The sequence below is a fragment of the Staurois parvus genome, unplaced genomic scaffold (assembly GCF_062004578.1).
Source record: "Staurois parvus isolate SC_StPar_1 unplaced genomic scaffold, SC_StPar_1.0 ptg000078l, whole genome shotgun sequence".
Lineage (NCBI taxonomy): Eukaryota > Metazoa > Chordata > Amphibia > Anura > Ranidae > Staurois > Staurois parvus.
This window is the reverse complement of record NW_028317874.1, coordinates 7,803,248-7,821,459: the sequence shown is the minus strand read 5'-3', so window position 1 is coordinate 7,821,459 and position 18,212 is coordinate 7,803,248. Positions and strand designations below refer to the sequence as shown.

At 42.5% G+C, this 18,212-nt stretch overlaps 1 protein-coding gene across 1 annotated transcript in view; it reads right to left on the bottom strand.

The window, feature by feature from the left end:
• The window catches only part of LOC149469243 (uncharacterized), a 110,243-nt gene that overhangs the window by 63,492 nt on the left and 28,539 nt on the right, over window positions 1-18,212 (bottom strand). Inside the window, exons 4-6 of the mRNA XM_089669520.1 lie at window positions 11,220-11,373; window positions 9,753-9,959; window positions 1,492-1,644 (exon numbers count right to left, since the gene is read on the bottom strand). Coding sequence (XP_089525646.1) covers window positions 1,492-1,644; window positions 9,753-9,959; window positions 11,220-11,373 — 514 coding nt within the window. The remainder of the gene's footprint in view (window positions 1-1,491; window positions 1,645-9,752; window positions 9,960-11,219; window positions 11,374-18,212) is intronic.

Sequence of the window (18,212 nt, the reverse complement as noted above, 5' to 3'; positions counted from 1 at the left end):
ATTATGAATTCAAAACATTGGTCCTCAATATTTGTTACTAGTCAGGAGTGGGTTGATCGCTCATATTTTATTTTACATATTCATTTAGGTATAGTATTTGCAGCATAGTGAGCAACACTCTGCATACATGGGTTGTACTCACAGGTCTCCTATGTTCTTGCACTGTACTAATGAGGCTCTGATATTATGCCTAGAAGCACATGAATCTGCCAAATGTGTATACATGTAAGCATCAACGGTTGGCTTTTTAGCAGATACAAGCATGTCAATATTAATTTCTGGAACTTCGCTTTCTAAGAGTGTGCCTGTGCCCAGTCAATGGACTTTAAAGCAGTATTAAACCTAAAAGCAAACATTTATTATATTGCAGCTTACCAATTTGTAGATGTGATAGCTGCATCTTTTTTAGGCTTTCATTCCTTTATTTTCACCTGGTGGTCCAGCTAGTAGTAAGTCTGCTGTTTTCCGGAAGAAAAAGCTCTCTTACAGATATTACAGTTACAGGATTGAGATGATTGAGACAAATTATTTAACACTGACAGGGGTGCTTACAATGATCCACTTTTATTTATGTACAGTATGTAAAGCCTTTATCCCAAAAGGAAGCAAAACTGTTGTTAGTGTATCTAAATCTGCTAGTCCATCTAACACTCACCCCTAGACTGACAATGCTGCTATCTAAAGGTGCCCTGCGCTCATTCATCTAGAGTAGAGGTGTAATACATGAGGTGTGTAATGGCCAGATAACCAGGTGAAAACAGAGCGTAAAAACCTAATAAATAAAACTAATGCAGCCTCCACATCTAGTGACTGGTAAGCAACAATATAATACATTTTTTGTTTTGCGTTTAATACTACTTTAAATTATTTGCATATTCATAAGAAGCAGGGAAAGAGCTTTAAAAGCCCTCACTGACCTCTCTAGCTACAAGGACTTTTGGTTGGTTTATAACAGTTTAGAAATATCAGTCATGTGTTCACATTAGATGGCTGCCAGTCCACCAAGATTTTGCTTCCATGAAAAGTAAGGGGAAAAAAGTGGTAACTGCAGTGCCTGTTTTAAACTTTGAACATGATTTTCATCACACTGTCTATAGCCACAGAGGTGCATGTGGGCTTTTTTTGCAGTACTTTTACTCATTGATCGTAATATGTAAATACTTTAGTTTGCGAAGTCTGGGCGCATCTTTATTTCAATTCATTTCTAAATCTACAAAATGCAAACAATATATGTACGTATCTATAATTTGGCTATACAAAGACCGATGCATTTGCTTTTTCAAGCAGGAATATGGTAACAAATAATACATGTCCAGATTATTGTTGGTTTCCCAGTGGCCATATTTAGCACAGTCAAAATTGCATGCACAGGCTGGTAGTTGACGAGTTTCAGTTGCACCAGTAAACCATCACTTCGGTCCTTGTGTTTGTATTGGGAAATCTGACTCTGACTGTGGCTCTCATGATATAATGCATTTATAGTATCATTACCTTGTATGTAGTTGAAATTGGTTGTACTTTTTCGGTCACATGGCTTGACAAGTCATCAAGGTCCAACACACCACCAATGCTGTGCACCAGTTCTACAATGGCTTGCGCAATCCTTCCTTCATAGAATCCTTTCTTGCCCAATTTAGATAAGACCTGCAAGTAAATCAAAAGACTTTTAACTGGGTTTGCATACACATCCATGGAAAAGAAAGCAATTATAGCCCATATAGAGTGGGGAAGAGTTACAGTATGTCTTCTGCCAGTTGTGTCATTCTGTGCCCTCTTTGGGTAATTCACTTCTTGAGTGGTGACCAGGGAGGGCAGAGAGGAAGTAGGAATTAACAGAAGTTCTAACTTTTATCCAAAACTAGTCTATCCAAAACTACATAAAAAAGGAGCTGCTTAGAGTCAGGCCTCATTTAAACCTTCTCAATCCAGTGCCATGAATTACCCTTCATTATGTCACGTATTTACATGGTTTGCATTGAGGCAACCCTTGAATGGGCTGCCAACATACCACAAGGGGTAAGAAAATCCACTTTTTGTACAATTTGTATGATATAGCACACTACAACAAACAGTACAGTTTCACTGAGCATTGTGATGCACTGTAATGCAGGTGTGTCAGATATACTTTCAAAATGACCTACTGCAAATTACTTTAATGTGTGCACTACCAAAGCATATGACTGTGAAGCCAATGTTAAGGCTGCTATACACTGCTTGATTTTGGCCAATTCAGCATGAATACCCCTATTGGCACCACTGGGCTCAACAAAATTTACTTTTTTTCAAAAGGAAGAAGGTATAAAATTATCAGCCAAGGAGTTATTGCACCCAACCAGATGCAGCCACTGTTCCTGCATTCTAACAGTTGAGTTTGTTTGCTGTCAGAATACAATAGTTGGCAGGGGAGCTAAACAGCGTGGATGGAGAAATTTGTTGTGCTATGCATGTTTGGCCACCATTAGGTTTTAAAAGCCAATTTAAAGAAAACAACATCCTAAATATACGGCAGAGAAATTTTATACGGTATTAAGGTGAATGACAGTTACAACTATCTACCAGCAGAATCTTAATACCTGTAACATTTATGACACGTGGAAACCTTACTTGGAGTTTGCTGGAAAGAGGTGTTTCCTGGCCTTTAAACTATATTGTGACTTGTATTATCAGTCACAAATTGCAGGCGTGGATTTCAGTATTATGGGTGCAAGATAAGGCTTACCTACATATGATCACCATTAATGCACATAGTCTAGTGTGTGGGATCAAAGTAGGCTGATAAAAAGTTCTTCTCAGCATGGTACGCTTTCCTTGAGACTAATGAGTCACACGATGAGACTGCTCATCAGTGCTCTTAACAATGTAAGAGTGAATAATATTAACTTTTCATAGCACAAAGGTGAGTAATGTGTACATGGGTGATAGGACTGTTCAGTCCTAGCTCTATTTTTATCTATTTAGTTAGAATGCATTACGCACTTATTGAAATTTCAATATTCATAAAATTTGATGTTGTACTGATGCTTTGATGTAATATTACACATGACTTTAACACATTTTTCCACTTTTACAGTCTAATTCAAGAAACCATAAAACTTTTTACGTGTTTCCACTCACACAACATACCTAAGTGCATTAACATACAATGTACCACCCAAGCCATGTGATCTTTAAACCTTTGTAAGGACAGACAGTATAGTATAAAGCTGTTTTTCGCAATCTTTTTTCATTCAAGTCACCCTTTACAATTATGGACACCCCATTCTGAAATGTGACAAACTACACTACAACTGTGGGGCTGGGGGCAGAGATGAAGGAGAATTTTAACTAAAAGAAGAAGAAGAAGCAGCAGCACAAGGGATGTATCCTACTGGCTGTAAGTTATGTCCCTTGTGCTGATTCTTTTATCTTTAATTTTAGCTCCACTTAGGCTTCATTTATGGTCAACATAACTCTCCAGCCCTCTCCCAACCATTACATAGAAAGAGAAAGCTAGGCAGCATTTTAGGCAGATCAAAAGGTAAGCAACAATTTTTAAATATTAGTTCTGGTATGTGCATTTGAAAATGTAACACTTCTACTGTAGGTGTTCTCAATTTAGGATAGTGGAAATAAACTCTAAAAGATATACAGTATAGAATCGTTCACAGCAGTCATTGACCTCAAAGGGCTTACTATCAAAAAACTCTACTGTGCATATACAAGTCAGTACTTACACACGTAGGACCGAATGCCAGTATACCAAATGTCAAAAGAAAATGTTTTCAAGTGGTGGGAGGAAACTGGAGTAGCAGGGAAAAGTATATAAATATTATGGAGTTAATGAACTTGGTGGAACAGAATTCATAACTTTAGCTCTACAAAGTAAAAAGTGCTAACCACATTGATAATTTATCCCACAGCAGATTGCAAAGGCAATGCATTCCAGCGCGGTGCAGGAAACGAGTAAGGAAAGTATTCTGCTGTGAACCACCCCGCAAGCTATTTACATTGTCATTTGTTGGATTTTGTATTAGACTTTAAGAGTACACAAAAGTAGCCATTTGCTCATTCTTAATGTAAGCATGATTCTTACAGACAAAACTTGATCAGTCATCCTAATTAGATGGCTAGAAGTCCACACTTTCACAGAGAAATAGCTGTTTGTGAAAGGGAGCTAGTTTTGCTGTACTGCTCTTGACTAACTCATAGTGCTCCAGGAGTCATTTGTCCTGCAGTAAATGTTTATTTGTAAAAAAAAAAAAAGAATGCACATACAATAAAAAATAAATAAAATAAAAAAATTGCTTTAGAATGTATAAAAGAAACTTTTTTACAAACAAATTCCCACTCTAGTTTTGAATCAATTCCATAACATTTTCTACTGATGCCAAAATTATTCTGAATGACTCAGCATAGATAAAATGAAAGCATTTTTTAGTGTTTGTTGGGAAGTAATGAATTTAAAGTGTATCTATCCAAAACTGAAAAAAGGTTTTGCTTTAGAGTGGGGAAGGATTAGGACCCATCCATTTTTACTGCTGTCTGGAGTTTTTAAAGATATTTCCTTATACTCACTGTCAGGTGACCAGCTATTCACTAGACAGGAAGTGAGGGGAACTCCTAAACATCATTGAAGGCAGAAGTAAAAACGTGTTTTTGTTTTTTTAGGGGGACAATAGAACCCCTATCAGAGCTATATTGTTGCCTTCTTTAGATTTTATCTCACTTCCTGCTTGGTAATACATTGTCCTCAAAACAGAGAGTAATTTCTCTTCAATGAAGCTCCAGAAGGCAGTAAAACCTGACAAAGGATCTCACCCTTCTTCACTCTATCCAAAAAAAAAAAAAAAAAAAAAAAATGGTTGTATATAGATATACTTTAAAGCAGGGGCGGACTGACAACTCATGGGGCCCCCGGGCAATAGGGGATCATGGGGCCCCTGTGTCCTTGCCCAAACTCAAAAAAGCCTATGAAAAAGGTACCAGGGGCATCTCATGGGGCCCCCTACTGACCCCGGGCCCTCGGGCAGTGCCCAAGTTTCCAAATGGTCAGTCCGCCCCTGCTTTAAAGCAATACTAAAAGCTTGATTTTTTTCCTTTAACTGCCTCCCGCCTGCCATATAAGGAAATGACGGATGGGCGGTGGCTGTCTCGTTCTGGGAGGACATCCTATGATGTCCTCCCACTTTAGCTGCTCCCTGGGACACAGCGGATCACCGATCGCTATAAAGAGCCGATGACATTGGCTCTATCATGTGATCAGCTCTGTCCAATCACAGCTAATCGCATGTAAAAAGGAAATGCCAGGTATCAGCAGTCCTCTCCTCACGCTGACAACACATGAGGAGAAGAGAGCCGGTAAGCGGCATTCCTCAGAGGGGACATGTACACTTATCATCAGGGCACTGATCATCAGTGCCTTGATGATCAGCGTAGCCCCATCAGTGCCACCTGTCAGTGCCCATAATTGCCACCTGTCAGTGCCCATCAATGCCATATACTAGTGCCCATCAGTGCCACATATCAGTGAACATCAATGCCACATATCAGTGCCCATCAGAGCTGCATTTCAGTGCCAACTATCAGTGCCAGTCAGTGCTGCCTATCAGTGCCGCCTATCAGTGCCCATCAGTGTTGCCAATCAGTGCCACCTATAAGTGCCAGTTAGTGCCGCCTATCAGTGTTCGTCAGTGCCGCCTATCAGTGCTCATCAGTGCCACCCAACAGTTCGAATCAGTGCTGCCTATCAGTGCCAGTCAGTGCCGCCTATCAGTGCCCATCAGTGTTGCCAGTCAGTAACACCTATCAGTGCCAGTTAGTGCAGCCTATCAGTGTTCGTCAGTGCCACCTATTAATGCCCATCAGTGTCACTAACAATTCCAATCAGTGCCACCTATCAGTGCCAGTCAGTGCTGCCTATCAGTGCCCATCAGTGTTGCCAATCAGTGCCGCCTAAGAGTTCCAATCAGTGCTGCCTATCAGTGCCATATATGAGTGCTGCCTTTCAGTGCCCATCAGCGATGCCTGTCAATACCCAATTAGTGCCATCTATCAATGCCCATCAGTGCCACTAACAATTCCAATCAGTGCCAGTCAGTGCCACCTATCAGTGTTCATCAGAGCCGACTATCCGTGCCCCCTAACAGTTCCAATCAGTGCTGCCTATCAGTGCCATATATGAGTGCTGCCTTTCAGTGCCCATCAATGATGCCTGTCAATGCCCACCAGTGATGCCTGTCAATGCCCACCAGTGATGCCTGTCAATGCCCATCAGTGACGCCTATCAGTGCCTCCTCATCAGTGCCGCCTATCAATGCCCATTATTGCCACCTATCAATTCCCATCACTGCAGCCTCATTAGCACACATCAGTAAAAGAGAAAAATTACTTATTTACAAAATTTTAAAACAGAAACTAAGAAAAAATAAAACCACCTCAGTGGTGATTAAATACCACCAAAAGAAAGCTCTATCTTTCTCAAAATAATTATAAAACTTTTGTTTGGGTACAGTGTTGCATGACCGCGCAATTGTCATTCAAAGTGCGACAGCGCTGAAAGCTGAAAATTGGCCTGGGCACGAAGGGGGGTAAAAGTGCCCGGTAGGCAAGTGGTTGAAATAACAAGCATGTTATACTTACCTGCTCTTTGCAATGGTTTTGCACAAAGCAGCCCTGATCCTCCTCTTCTTAGGTCCCCCACTGATGCTCCTTGCTTCTCTCCCCCACTGGGTGCCCCCACAGCAAGCCGATTGCTATGGGGGCACTCGTGCAAGCTCTCTCTAGTCCTACTACAGAGTGGGGCTCGGTTCCAACCCCCACTCCCTCATCACTGGATATGATTGACACATTGACATTGGCTCCTGCTGCTGTATCTAAACCGATGAAGAGCAAAAGAGTGGAGAGAGACTCGGCTACCGTGCACATCTCTGGACTGAGATCAGGCTCAGGTATGTATTTAGGGGGGACTGCAGGGGAAGCTGCATGCAGAAAGTTCTTTACCTTACTGAATAGGATGCCATAAGCTAACAAACCTTCTGCCAAAACAACCATTTTAGGAGCCATGAAGTATGATTATGAAACACAAACATACTTGCATATCATCAGCACTCCATAAAAAGTATCTTGAAATCCCAAGTTGACGAGATGAACAAGCTCTCATTAGCCGGTCACAAGGTGGAACTAATAATAGCTCAGGAAAATGATGACAAAAGGGAAAATCACCTTAACACAGGAGGAGCAGAAGTCCTATAAATGCATCAGCTGCAGAAAATGTAAACTATATTGCTGGAACAAAAACATAACTACCCTGTCCATGTAGCTATAGTAAAGAAATCAGATTCTAAGCAGAAAATTCCCCTTGCCCAAAGCTTTCTTGTGAATTAAAGTAGATCCTCTAAACTCTAACTGAATTTTGCTGTGTGTTGTTTATCATGAAAAAGTGCCTGTCTACATACACTCAAGTGCTAAATGGTTAGCACTTCCGCCTGGCAGTACTAGGGTCATTGGTTTGAATCCCAGCCACAGCACCTCCTGCCTGGAGTTTGCATGTTCTCCCTGTGCCTGTGAAGATTTCCTTCAGGTACTCTGGTTTCCTGCCACACTCCAAAGACATGTTGGTAGGTTAATTGGATCCTGTCTAAATTGGCCCTAGTATGTGTATGTATGAATGTGAGTTAGGGACCTTAGATTGTACACCCCTTGAGAGGTTAGGGACTGATGTGAATGTACAATATATATATGTAAAGTGCTGCGTAAATTGACAGTGCTATATAAGTACCTGTACTAAATAATAAAATAAATAAGTGCACAGTCCAGCTGCACATCATTGCTCAGGAGCAGATTCCTGCACAGTAGCATGCAGTATGTCCACCAGGGCCACATGTGATGGGGAACAACATAGGAGCACAAATGGGATACAGCTGTCACCCAATAACTGGAAGTACCTGAACAAGGACCCTCATGATCACCAAGCATTCTTTACTGAAGACTGCAAATTTAAATACAACGTTTGATATTGCATTAACATGCTAAGCCCTGGTTCACATATATCTGCTGCGGGAAATGCTGCGCTCCCTGTGCATTTCCTGCACTGTGTTTTGTGATCTGCTGCGGGTGCCAATTCCAAGTTTATAACACCTCGAAAGCAGGTCGCAGAAGCAGTGCATTTGCCTGCACCAGATCACATGACACCAAACAACCATCCGATCTGGTTCCAGTTCATCTTAAAAAAGGTCAGTGTGTAGTCACAGGGTGCATCCATGCGGTAGAACCTACTTATGTAGGGGACAGAGACCACTGTGGTAGGCTGTAATTGCAGCATTTCTGCAAGTAGAAGCAGGCTCCTTTATACAAAAAAAAAAAATAGGAAGGCGCTTCTAAGTGCAGTAGTCAACAGCAAATTAATTATACAGTAACCATTAAAAACACTCACAAGATTGTAGTATATAACAGGCTCATCATTAGTTAATCCCTCCATGACTGCTGTAGCTGTATCTTCTCTGTTGCCGACCAGCAGCTGTAGGAGGTAGGAACGCAGGCCAAGATGGCCGCCGCAGCGTCGGAACCACAGTGGAATGCACGCAGTGCGTGGGGTGAAATACACCGGTTTATTTCTAATATTGTTGTATGGTGCTCACTTTGTTTCACTGTCCTCGATTATGCTATTATTTACCTTTATTATTATTTATTGTTTTTATGATTTATTTACTGTACATTGCATTGTGCATAATTTACTGTGCATAGAAGTCTACTGTCAATTTTTACCATTGCTGATATGTGCCTATTGCACGGAGCCGTCCCTTCTCACCAGTCATCTCCAGCCCCTTTTCTGTATATAAGTCAGCTCAATACAGGTAGGCTTGGTCTTGAAGAAGGAGCTGATCTGGGCATGCTCCAAAACACATCACCACCCCTTCCTGACGTAGTCACACCACACACAGTGTGTTCCATGGTGGTTCCGATGCTGTAGTGGCCACCTTGGCCTGCGCTCCTACCTCCCCCTACAGCTGCTGGTTGGCAACAGAGAGAAGATACAGAGACAGAAGCTGTGGAGGGATTAACTAATGATAAGCCTGTTATATACTATGATCTTGAGTGTTTTAACTGTTATTGTATAATAAATCGCTGTTGACTACTGCACTTTGAAGCGCTTTCCTATTTTTTCTTGACTTAAAAAAGGTGCCTGCTTGTTTTTTGTGCTATGCTGTGCGATTTGAGTGCGATGCGGTACCTGTGTGATTCACATGCGAACTATAGTGTGAACCCAGGCTAATGCCTAGTACACACAGAAAATTGGCCGAAAAAAACCTTTTCGGAGTGATCATACGATAATCTGATTGTTAGTACACAGCTTTCGAGAGCTGGTCACGACAGTTCAAGCAAAATTATCTGCAGGGACAAGCCCAAAATGTTTTCTTGTAAGATAACAGATTTTCATTTAATCAGCAAAAGTATTTGTACTTAAAAAATTAAGTGACCAAGATCCGTGCATACTCAGAAATGAAAAAATGCAGTACAATACACATTACATCTTTGCAGAAAGTTTTTTTCTGTCTTTCGAGAATTTTTCGTAACTCTAGTAACCTGTTTTCGATATGAGACTAGCATGCAAAAAAAATGTCGATCATTCGTCCGATATTCTCACCATGTGTACTAGGCTTTTAGTTTATAAGAGTGAATGGGTTTAAATCTACTATAACAGAATGTGATTAGATTTGTACTGTAGACACTGCATTTACTTTTTGTATGTCACATGCTGAAAGCAAAAAAAATACCTTGAATGTGTTTGCTAGTGAGGGATTTCTGAAGAGTTGTCCGTGGTGTGGAGCTTGTCCATTGATCAGCAGTTCTGTACCATATTTGTTGTTTGCAGCCTGGAGCTTGTTGGCTGTGGCATTCCATAGGAAAGCAGAAATTTCAGACACAGGAAAGCCTGACTCTGCTAGTTCAATGGCCGGCTGTAGGATCTCTGCCAGGGTCAGCTATAGAGAGTACATAGAGTGAGTGACCGTTTCAGTTTACAATTAGTTGAAGTAACAACATTGCTTTTATAGACTATGTTGTTGTATAAGTACCTATTCATGCATATGTCCATAAGTTATTCTGCTTACATATGGCAGGTCATAGATACACCCTACTTTCTCACACTCCTTGTTACAAGTGTAGAACTGGCAAGGAAATAGACATGGAGAAAATGTCCCTTGGGCCACTATTCTGGTAAACAAGGACCACCACTGAATGGGTTAAAGGGCCTACTTCAGTGTTACATGCATAGACAAGAATTTGTGACCTCAAAAATTCTGGATGACATTATAAGAGAGTTTGGTGCTTGGTAATCAGTACAAAGATCAACTGGAGTATCCTAGATATTTTTTGGGGCATGGGGGCTCACAAGAAAGCCTGTCAGATGTGATCAAAGTAGTTGTGAAACCACATTGCTATATGTGACTACACTGTGCAATGTACTAATCTTGAAGGACCACGGAAACTAAAAAAAACCCCAAAAAAACCCCACAATGCTGCAGCTAAGTGCACAGCACAGGTGTCAAACTGGTGGCCCTCCAGCTGTTGCCAAACTACAAGTCCCATGAGGAATTGCAAGATTGACAGTTACAAGTATGACTCCCAAAGGTAGAGGCATGATGGGACTTGTAGTTTTGCAACAGCTGTAGGGCTGCCAGTTTGACACCTCTGGTCTACAGGTAGATCTGCCCCCAGAAGAACCAGTACCACTATAAACCCCATGTAATCTACATGTCAGGCAGTGCTCACACATGGTTAGTGACCTGCTCCACTCCCTTCTCTAACAGTGGTCAGGCCTGGCAATTGGCCCACTCAGCCCTAAGTAATTGAGCATTATGGGAGGAAGGGGAGATGGTCACGTGCTTTCCCATATCCATAGACAGTGTGTACTCCCAACAGTTCGAGTGGAGGAACGAAAAGGTGAGCACACCGAACGCAGTTGATGGTTTGGAGGATTGTCTAGCAAGAGAACTCGTAATTTGCCCTGATTGGGAGAATGCCAGCCGCTCTTCTTGGTTGGCAGGTTTACAGAGCCCTCTACATCCTTGGAGGCAGTTGGTTCATGCCTGCATTTGTGATGGCCATCTAACTTTTGTGGGCTGCCTACACTGTAGCATACCATGCTGCACAATGTTACAAATGTTCTTTTGCAAATGAGCCCTATGATAAGCCAGAGTTGTTGTGAACACCTCAGTTCTATGCTGAATGGAGCATATTACCTTCTGGCTGCCAAAGAGGTCAATGGTATCAGCCCAGGCAGCTGCAGCACCTGGAACTGTGACATTGTGAATGTGTGTAGGAGGGACAGGGCATTCCTCATCGAAACCTTGCTGTTTCAGGACTTGCAGACTCAATGCCCTTGGACATCTGCCACTGCACAAAAGTAAACAGAAATAGCAAGTTAACAAACTGACTGATATAGCTCTAATACACTCAGGAACAGATAAAACATTTTACCTGAACAAACGCTTGACATTTATGGCAGTTGAAAAACACAAAAAAATCAATAACTGTTCTAATATTACTATATGGTGTATCATGTGTGACAATTATGTATTAAAATAACTTGCATCATTCTTGGTTGTGCTGGTAAATACAGCAAGAAAGCAAACAGGAGTTGGTCAGACACTTATAGGAGCAAAAAGTGAAGTCATAATAATGTCTCATCATACAATATACAGTGATCACAGTAATTGAATTGTTACAGTATTGAAAAGAAAACAACATATGTAATTGTGGATAGTCAAAAAGCAATAAATATGCAAAAAATGAATACCTGGTAATAAAGTAATAAATGCAAAAAATAATATCTGAGGAGAAAGAAATTAGCTGCACACAGATTAAACAAGCTACAGCTAAAGCAAATGCTAGCAAAAAAAAAAGCAAAAATGGTAAATGTCATAAAGGCTGCCAGCAATCTCTAAGAATTTACTATTTGTGCAAATGTCTACAAATACACTGAACTGAGGCACAATGCAAAGTGGCAATTATTGCCTTCTCGAACAAAAGCTGATCCAGATCCCATGACCAGGCCTTTTTTTTTTAACTTTGGCACCGAGTTACTTTAACTGACAATTGCGCCGTCATGCAATGCTGCACCCCAAATGATATTTATGTGCTTTTTTCCCCACAAATAAAGCTTTCTTTTGGTGGTATTTGATCGCCTGTGTGTTTTTAATTTTTTTGCGCTATAAACAAAAAAAGACCCCACAATTTTGACAAAAAAAATATTTTTATATTTTTGACTTTTTGCTATTAAACATGTTCAGTAAAAAAAATAAAAAAATCAAATGTCATCATAAATTTAGGCCAAAATGTATTCTGCTACATGCCTTTTCTAAAAAAAAATCCCAATACGTGTAAATTAATTGGTTTACATGAAATTGATAGTGTTTACAAATAGCGGTATATATATTGGAATTTAGAAAAAAAAAATGTATTTTTTACAAGTAATGGCGGCGATCAGTGATTTATAGCAGGACTGCAGTGGACATTCTGACACTGAGGGGAACTGACTTGGTGTCACTGACATCCCCAGTGACACCAATAAAGTGAAATTGCTAATAAAAAGCACTGATACTGTACTAATGGCACTGGGCAGCAAGGAGTTAACATCTGGGGTGATCAAAGGGTTAACTGTGTGCTGTTTCACTATGTGGGCTGTGTGTGTGCTTCACTGTAAGCACATTTCTTTGTATGGCTCTGCTATTCATAGCCATACGAAGCAGTGTACAGGAGCTTACAGGGGAGAGGTCTGTGTTGTTTATACACAAGTCTCTCCGCCGTCAGAGATACTCGGTGATCACCAGGTGCCGGTAAGTAATCACTGGCAGGGACCCGGTGAGTGACAGCCAAGGCCGCGCACGCCCCCTACCCGGAACTGCAAAATCACGTATAAATTTGTGATTTTGCGCACCCATTCCACCCTGTAGCAGTATTTCTGCTATAGGGCGGCATGGAAGCAGTTAAACTACAGGCTGTATAACAAGTCCCTCTCAATTATAGCTCACAACTAGAGATGAGCGAATCGAAGTAGGCGAAGTGGAATTCGTTTCGAATATTAGGAAAATTTCGATTCGCGTCAAATCCGAAAATAAGCAGACTTCGGATGCGCGAATCGAAATTTTTCCTAAAATGGCGGCGACATGTGCGGCGACGGAGCGGGGATGTCTGGGAAGGCGCGCAGACAAGGCGCGCTGACCCATAATGCATTCATTCATGACATGTGATCGCATTAGCCAATCAGCAGCCAGCCAGCCAGCACAGTGTAATGGTCGAGCTATAAATGGCGGCCATTTTAGAATTCTCCATTTGCCTCCAGTCATTCAACAGAGGCAGACCTGGCTGTATTCAGGGAGAGAGTTAGGGACAGAGAAACGTTACTTAGGGACACAGAAACGTTAGTTAGGGCCACACAATCGTTACTTAGGGCCACAGAAATGTTACTTAGGGCCACAGAATCGTTAGTTAGGGCCACAGAAACGTTACTTAGGGCAACAGAAACGTTACTTAGGGACACAGAATTGTTACTCAGGGATAGACAGAATTGTTACTGAGGGATACAGAAATGTTACTGAGGGCCACAGAAACGTTACTTAGGGCCACAGAATTGTTACTTAGGGACAGACACAGAATTGTTACTGAGGGACACAGATTTGTTACTGAGGGCCACAGAATCGTTACTTAGGGCCACAGAAACGTTACTTAGGGCCACAGAAACGTTACTTAGGGACAGACACAGAATTGTTACTTAGGGACAGACACAGAATTGTTATTGAGGGACACAGAATTGTTACTGAGGGCCACAGAAACGTTACTTAGGGCCACAGAAACGTTACTTAGGGCCACAGAATCGTTACTTAGGGCCACAGAAACGTTACTTAGGGCCACAGAAACGTTACTTAGGGCCACAGAATTGTTACTTAGGGACAGACACAGAATTGTTACTGAGGGACACAGATTTGTTACTGAGGGCCACAGAAACGTTACTGAGGGCCACAGAAACGTTACTTAGGGCCACAGAAACGTTACTTAGGGACACAGAATTGTTACTCAGGGACAGACACAGAATTGTTACTGAGGGATACAGAATTGTTACTGAGGGCCACAGAATCGTTACTTAGGGCCACAGAAACGTTACTTAGGGCCACAGAAACGTTACTTAGGGCCACAGAATTGTTACTTAGGGACAGACACAGAATTGTTATTGAGGGACACAGAATTGTTACTGAGGGCCACAGAACCGTTACTTAGGGCCACAGAAACGTTACTTAGGGCCACAGAATTGTTACTTAGGGACAGACACAGAATTGTTACTGAGGGACACAGATTTGTTACTGAGGGCCACAGAAACGTTACTTAGGGCCACAGAAACGTTACTTAGGGCCACAGAATCCTTACTTAGGGCCACAGAAACGTTACTTAGGGCCACAGAATTGTTAAATAGGGACAGACACAGAATTGTTACTGAGGGACACAGATTTGGTACTGAGGGCCACAGAAACGTTACTTAGGGCAACAGAAACGTTACTTAGGGCCACAGAATCGTTACTTAGGGCCACAGAATCGTTACTTAGGGCCACAGAAACGTTACTTAGGGCCACAGAAACGTTACTTAGGGCCACAGAATTGTTACTTAGGGACAGACACAGAATTGTTATTGAGGGACACAGAATTGTTACTGAGGGCCACAGAACCGTTACTTAGGGCCACAGAATCGTTACTTAGGGCCACAGAAACGTTACTTAGGGCCACAGAAACGTTACTTAGGGCCACAGAATTGTTACTTAGGGACAGACACAGAACTGTTACTGAGGGACACAGATTTGTTACTGAGGGCCACAGAAACGTTACTTAGGGCAACAGAAACGTTACTTAGGGCCACAGAATCGTTACTTAGGGCCACAGAAACGTTACTTAGGGCCACAGAAACGTTACTTAGGGCCACAGAATTGTTACTTAGGGACAGACACAGAATTGTTATTGAGGGACACAGAATTGTTACTGAGGGCCACAGAACCGTTACTTAGGGCCACAGAATCGTTACTTAGGGCCACAGAAACGTTACTTAGGGCCACAGAAACGTTACTTAGGGCCACAGAATTGTTACTTAGGGACAGACACAGAATTGTTATTGAGGGACACAGAATTGTTACTGAGGGCCACAGAACCGTTACTTAGGGCCACAGAAACGTTACTTAGGGCCACAGAATTGTTACTTAGGGACAGACACAGAACTGTTACTGAGGGACACAGATTTGTTACTGAGGGCCACAGAAACGTTACTTAGGGCAACAGAATCGTTACTTAGGGCCACAGAAACGTTACTTAGGGCCACAGAAACGTTACTTAGGGCCACAGAATCGTTAGTTAGGGCCACAGAAACGTTACTTAGGGACACAGAATTGTTACTCAGGGATAGACAGAATTGTTACTGAGGGATACAGAAATGTTACTGAGGGCCACAGAATCGTTACTTAGGGCCACAGAAACGTTACTTAGGGCCACAGAATTGTTACTTAGGGACAGACACAGAATTGTTATTGAGGGACACAGAATTGTTAGTGAAGGCCACAGAACCGTTACTTAGGGCCACAGAAACGTTACTTAGGGCCAAAGAATTGTTACTTAGGGACAGACACAGAATTGTTACTGAGGGACACAGATTTGTTACTGAGGGCCACAGAAACGTTACTTAGGGCCACAGAAACGTTACTTAGGGCCACAGAATCCTTACTTAGGGCCACAGAATCCTTACTTAGGGCCACAGAAACGTTACTTAGGGCCACAGAATTGTTACATAGGGACAGACACAGAATTGTTACTGAGGGACACAGATTTGTTACTGAGGGCCACAGAAACGTTACTGAGGGCCACAGAAACGTTACTGAGGGCCACAGAAACGTTACTTAGGGCCACAGAATCATTACTTAGGGCCACAGAAAAGTTACTTAGGGCCACAGAACCGTTACTTAGGGCCACAGAATCGTTACTTAGGGCCACAGAATCGTTACTTAGGGCCACAGAAACGTTACTTAGGGCCACAGAAACGTTACTTAGGGCCACAGAATCGTTACTTAGGGCCACAGAAACGTTACTTAGGGCCACAGAATCGTTACTTAGAGCCACAGAAACGTTACATAGGGCCACAGAATTGTTACTTAGGGACAGACACAGAATTGTTATTGAGGGACACAGAATTGTTACTGAGGGCCACAGAACCGTTACTTAGGGCCACAGAAACGTTACTTAGGGCCACAGAATTGTTACTTAGGGAAAGACACAGAATTGTTACTGAGGGACACAGATTTGTTACTGAGGGCCACAGAAACGTTACTTAGGGCCACAGAAACGTTACTTAGGGCCACAGAATCGTTACTTAGGGCCACAGAAACGTTACTTAGGGCCACAGAAACTTTACTTAGGGCCACAGAATTGTTACTTAGGGACAGACACAGAATTGTTACTGAGGGATACAGAATTGTTACTGAGGGACACAGAACCGTTACTTAGGGCCACAGAAACGTTACTTAGGGCCACAGAAACGTTACTTAGGGCCACAGAATAGTTACTTAGGGCCACAGAAACGTTACTTAGGGCCACAGAAACGTTACTTAGGGCCACAGAATTGTTACTCAGGGACAGACACAGAATTCTTACTCAAGGACAGACACAGAATTGTTACTCAGGGACACAGAATTGTTACTGAGGGACACAGAATTCTTACTCAGGGACACAGAATTCTTACTCAGGGACACAGAATTCTTACTCAGGGACACAGAATTGTTACTGAGGGACACAGAATTGTTACTGACACAGAATTGTTACTGAGGGACACAGAATTGTTACTGAGGGACACAGAATTGTTACTTAGGGACAGACACAGAATTGTTACTGAGGGACACAGATTTGTTACTGAGGGCCACAGAAACGTTACTTAGGGCCACAGAATCGTTACTTAGGGCCACAGAAACGTTACTTAGGGCCACAGAATTGTTACTTAGGGACAGACACAGAATTGTTACTGAGGGCCACAGAATTGTTACTGAGGGCCACAGAACCGTTACTTAGGGCCACAGAATCGTTACTTAGGGCCACAGAATCGTTACTTAGGGCCACAGAAACGTTACTTAGGGCCACAGAAACGTTACTTAGGGCCACAGAATCGTTACTTAGGGCCACAGAATCGTTACTTAGGGCCACAGAAACGTTACTTAGGGCCACAGAATCGTTACTTAGAGCCACAGAAACGTTACATAGGGCCACAGAATTGTTACTTAGGGAAAGACACAGAATTGTTACTGAGGGACACAGAATTGTTACTGAGGGCCACAGAAACGTTACTTAGGGCCACAGAAACGTTACTTAGGGCCACAGAATCGTTACTTAGGGCCACAGAAACGTTACTTAGGGCCACAGAAACTTTACTTAGGGCCACAGAATTGTTACTTAGGGACAGACACAGAATTGTTACTGAGGGATACAGAATTGTTACTGAGGGACACAGAACCGTTACTTAGGGCCACAGAAACGTTACTTAGGGCCACAGAAACGTTACTGAGGGACACAGAATTGTTACTGAGGGACACAGAATTGTTACTGAGGGACACAGAATTGTTACTGAGGGACACAGAATTGTTACTGAGGGACACAGAATTGTTACTCAGGGACAGACACAGAATTGTTACTCAGGGACACAGAATTGTTACTGAGGGACACAGAATTGTTACTGAGGGACACAGAATTGTTACTGAGGGACACAGAATTGTTACTGAGGGCCACAGAACTGTTACTTAGGGCCACAGAAACGTTACTCAGGGACACAGAATTGTTACTCAGGGACAGACACAGAATTGTTACTCAGGGACACAGAATCGTTGAATTAAAGAGTATGTCAGACAACATGCAGAGGAGTGGCAGAGGAGGCAATGTTTTAGGAGCGAGCAGACGTGGCAGCAGAGGAAGGGGTCGAGGCAGCACTATTCGCAGCCAGAGGCCAGTGCTCCCGGTGTCATCCAGTACAGTGAGGAAGAGCTAACAGAGGGCGGTCAGGAACGGGGGGAGACATCCGCCTCTTCAGCAGCCAGGCGAAGAAGTAGTGGCGAGGAGAGTGGCTCGGTAGCCGGTCTAGAGACAGGTCTGTCTCCTGACCCACACGCAGCCGAGGGGGCTAGTAGTGAGGCGGAGACCCTAATTGATGATGATGAGGCTGT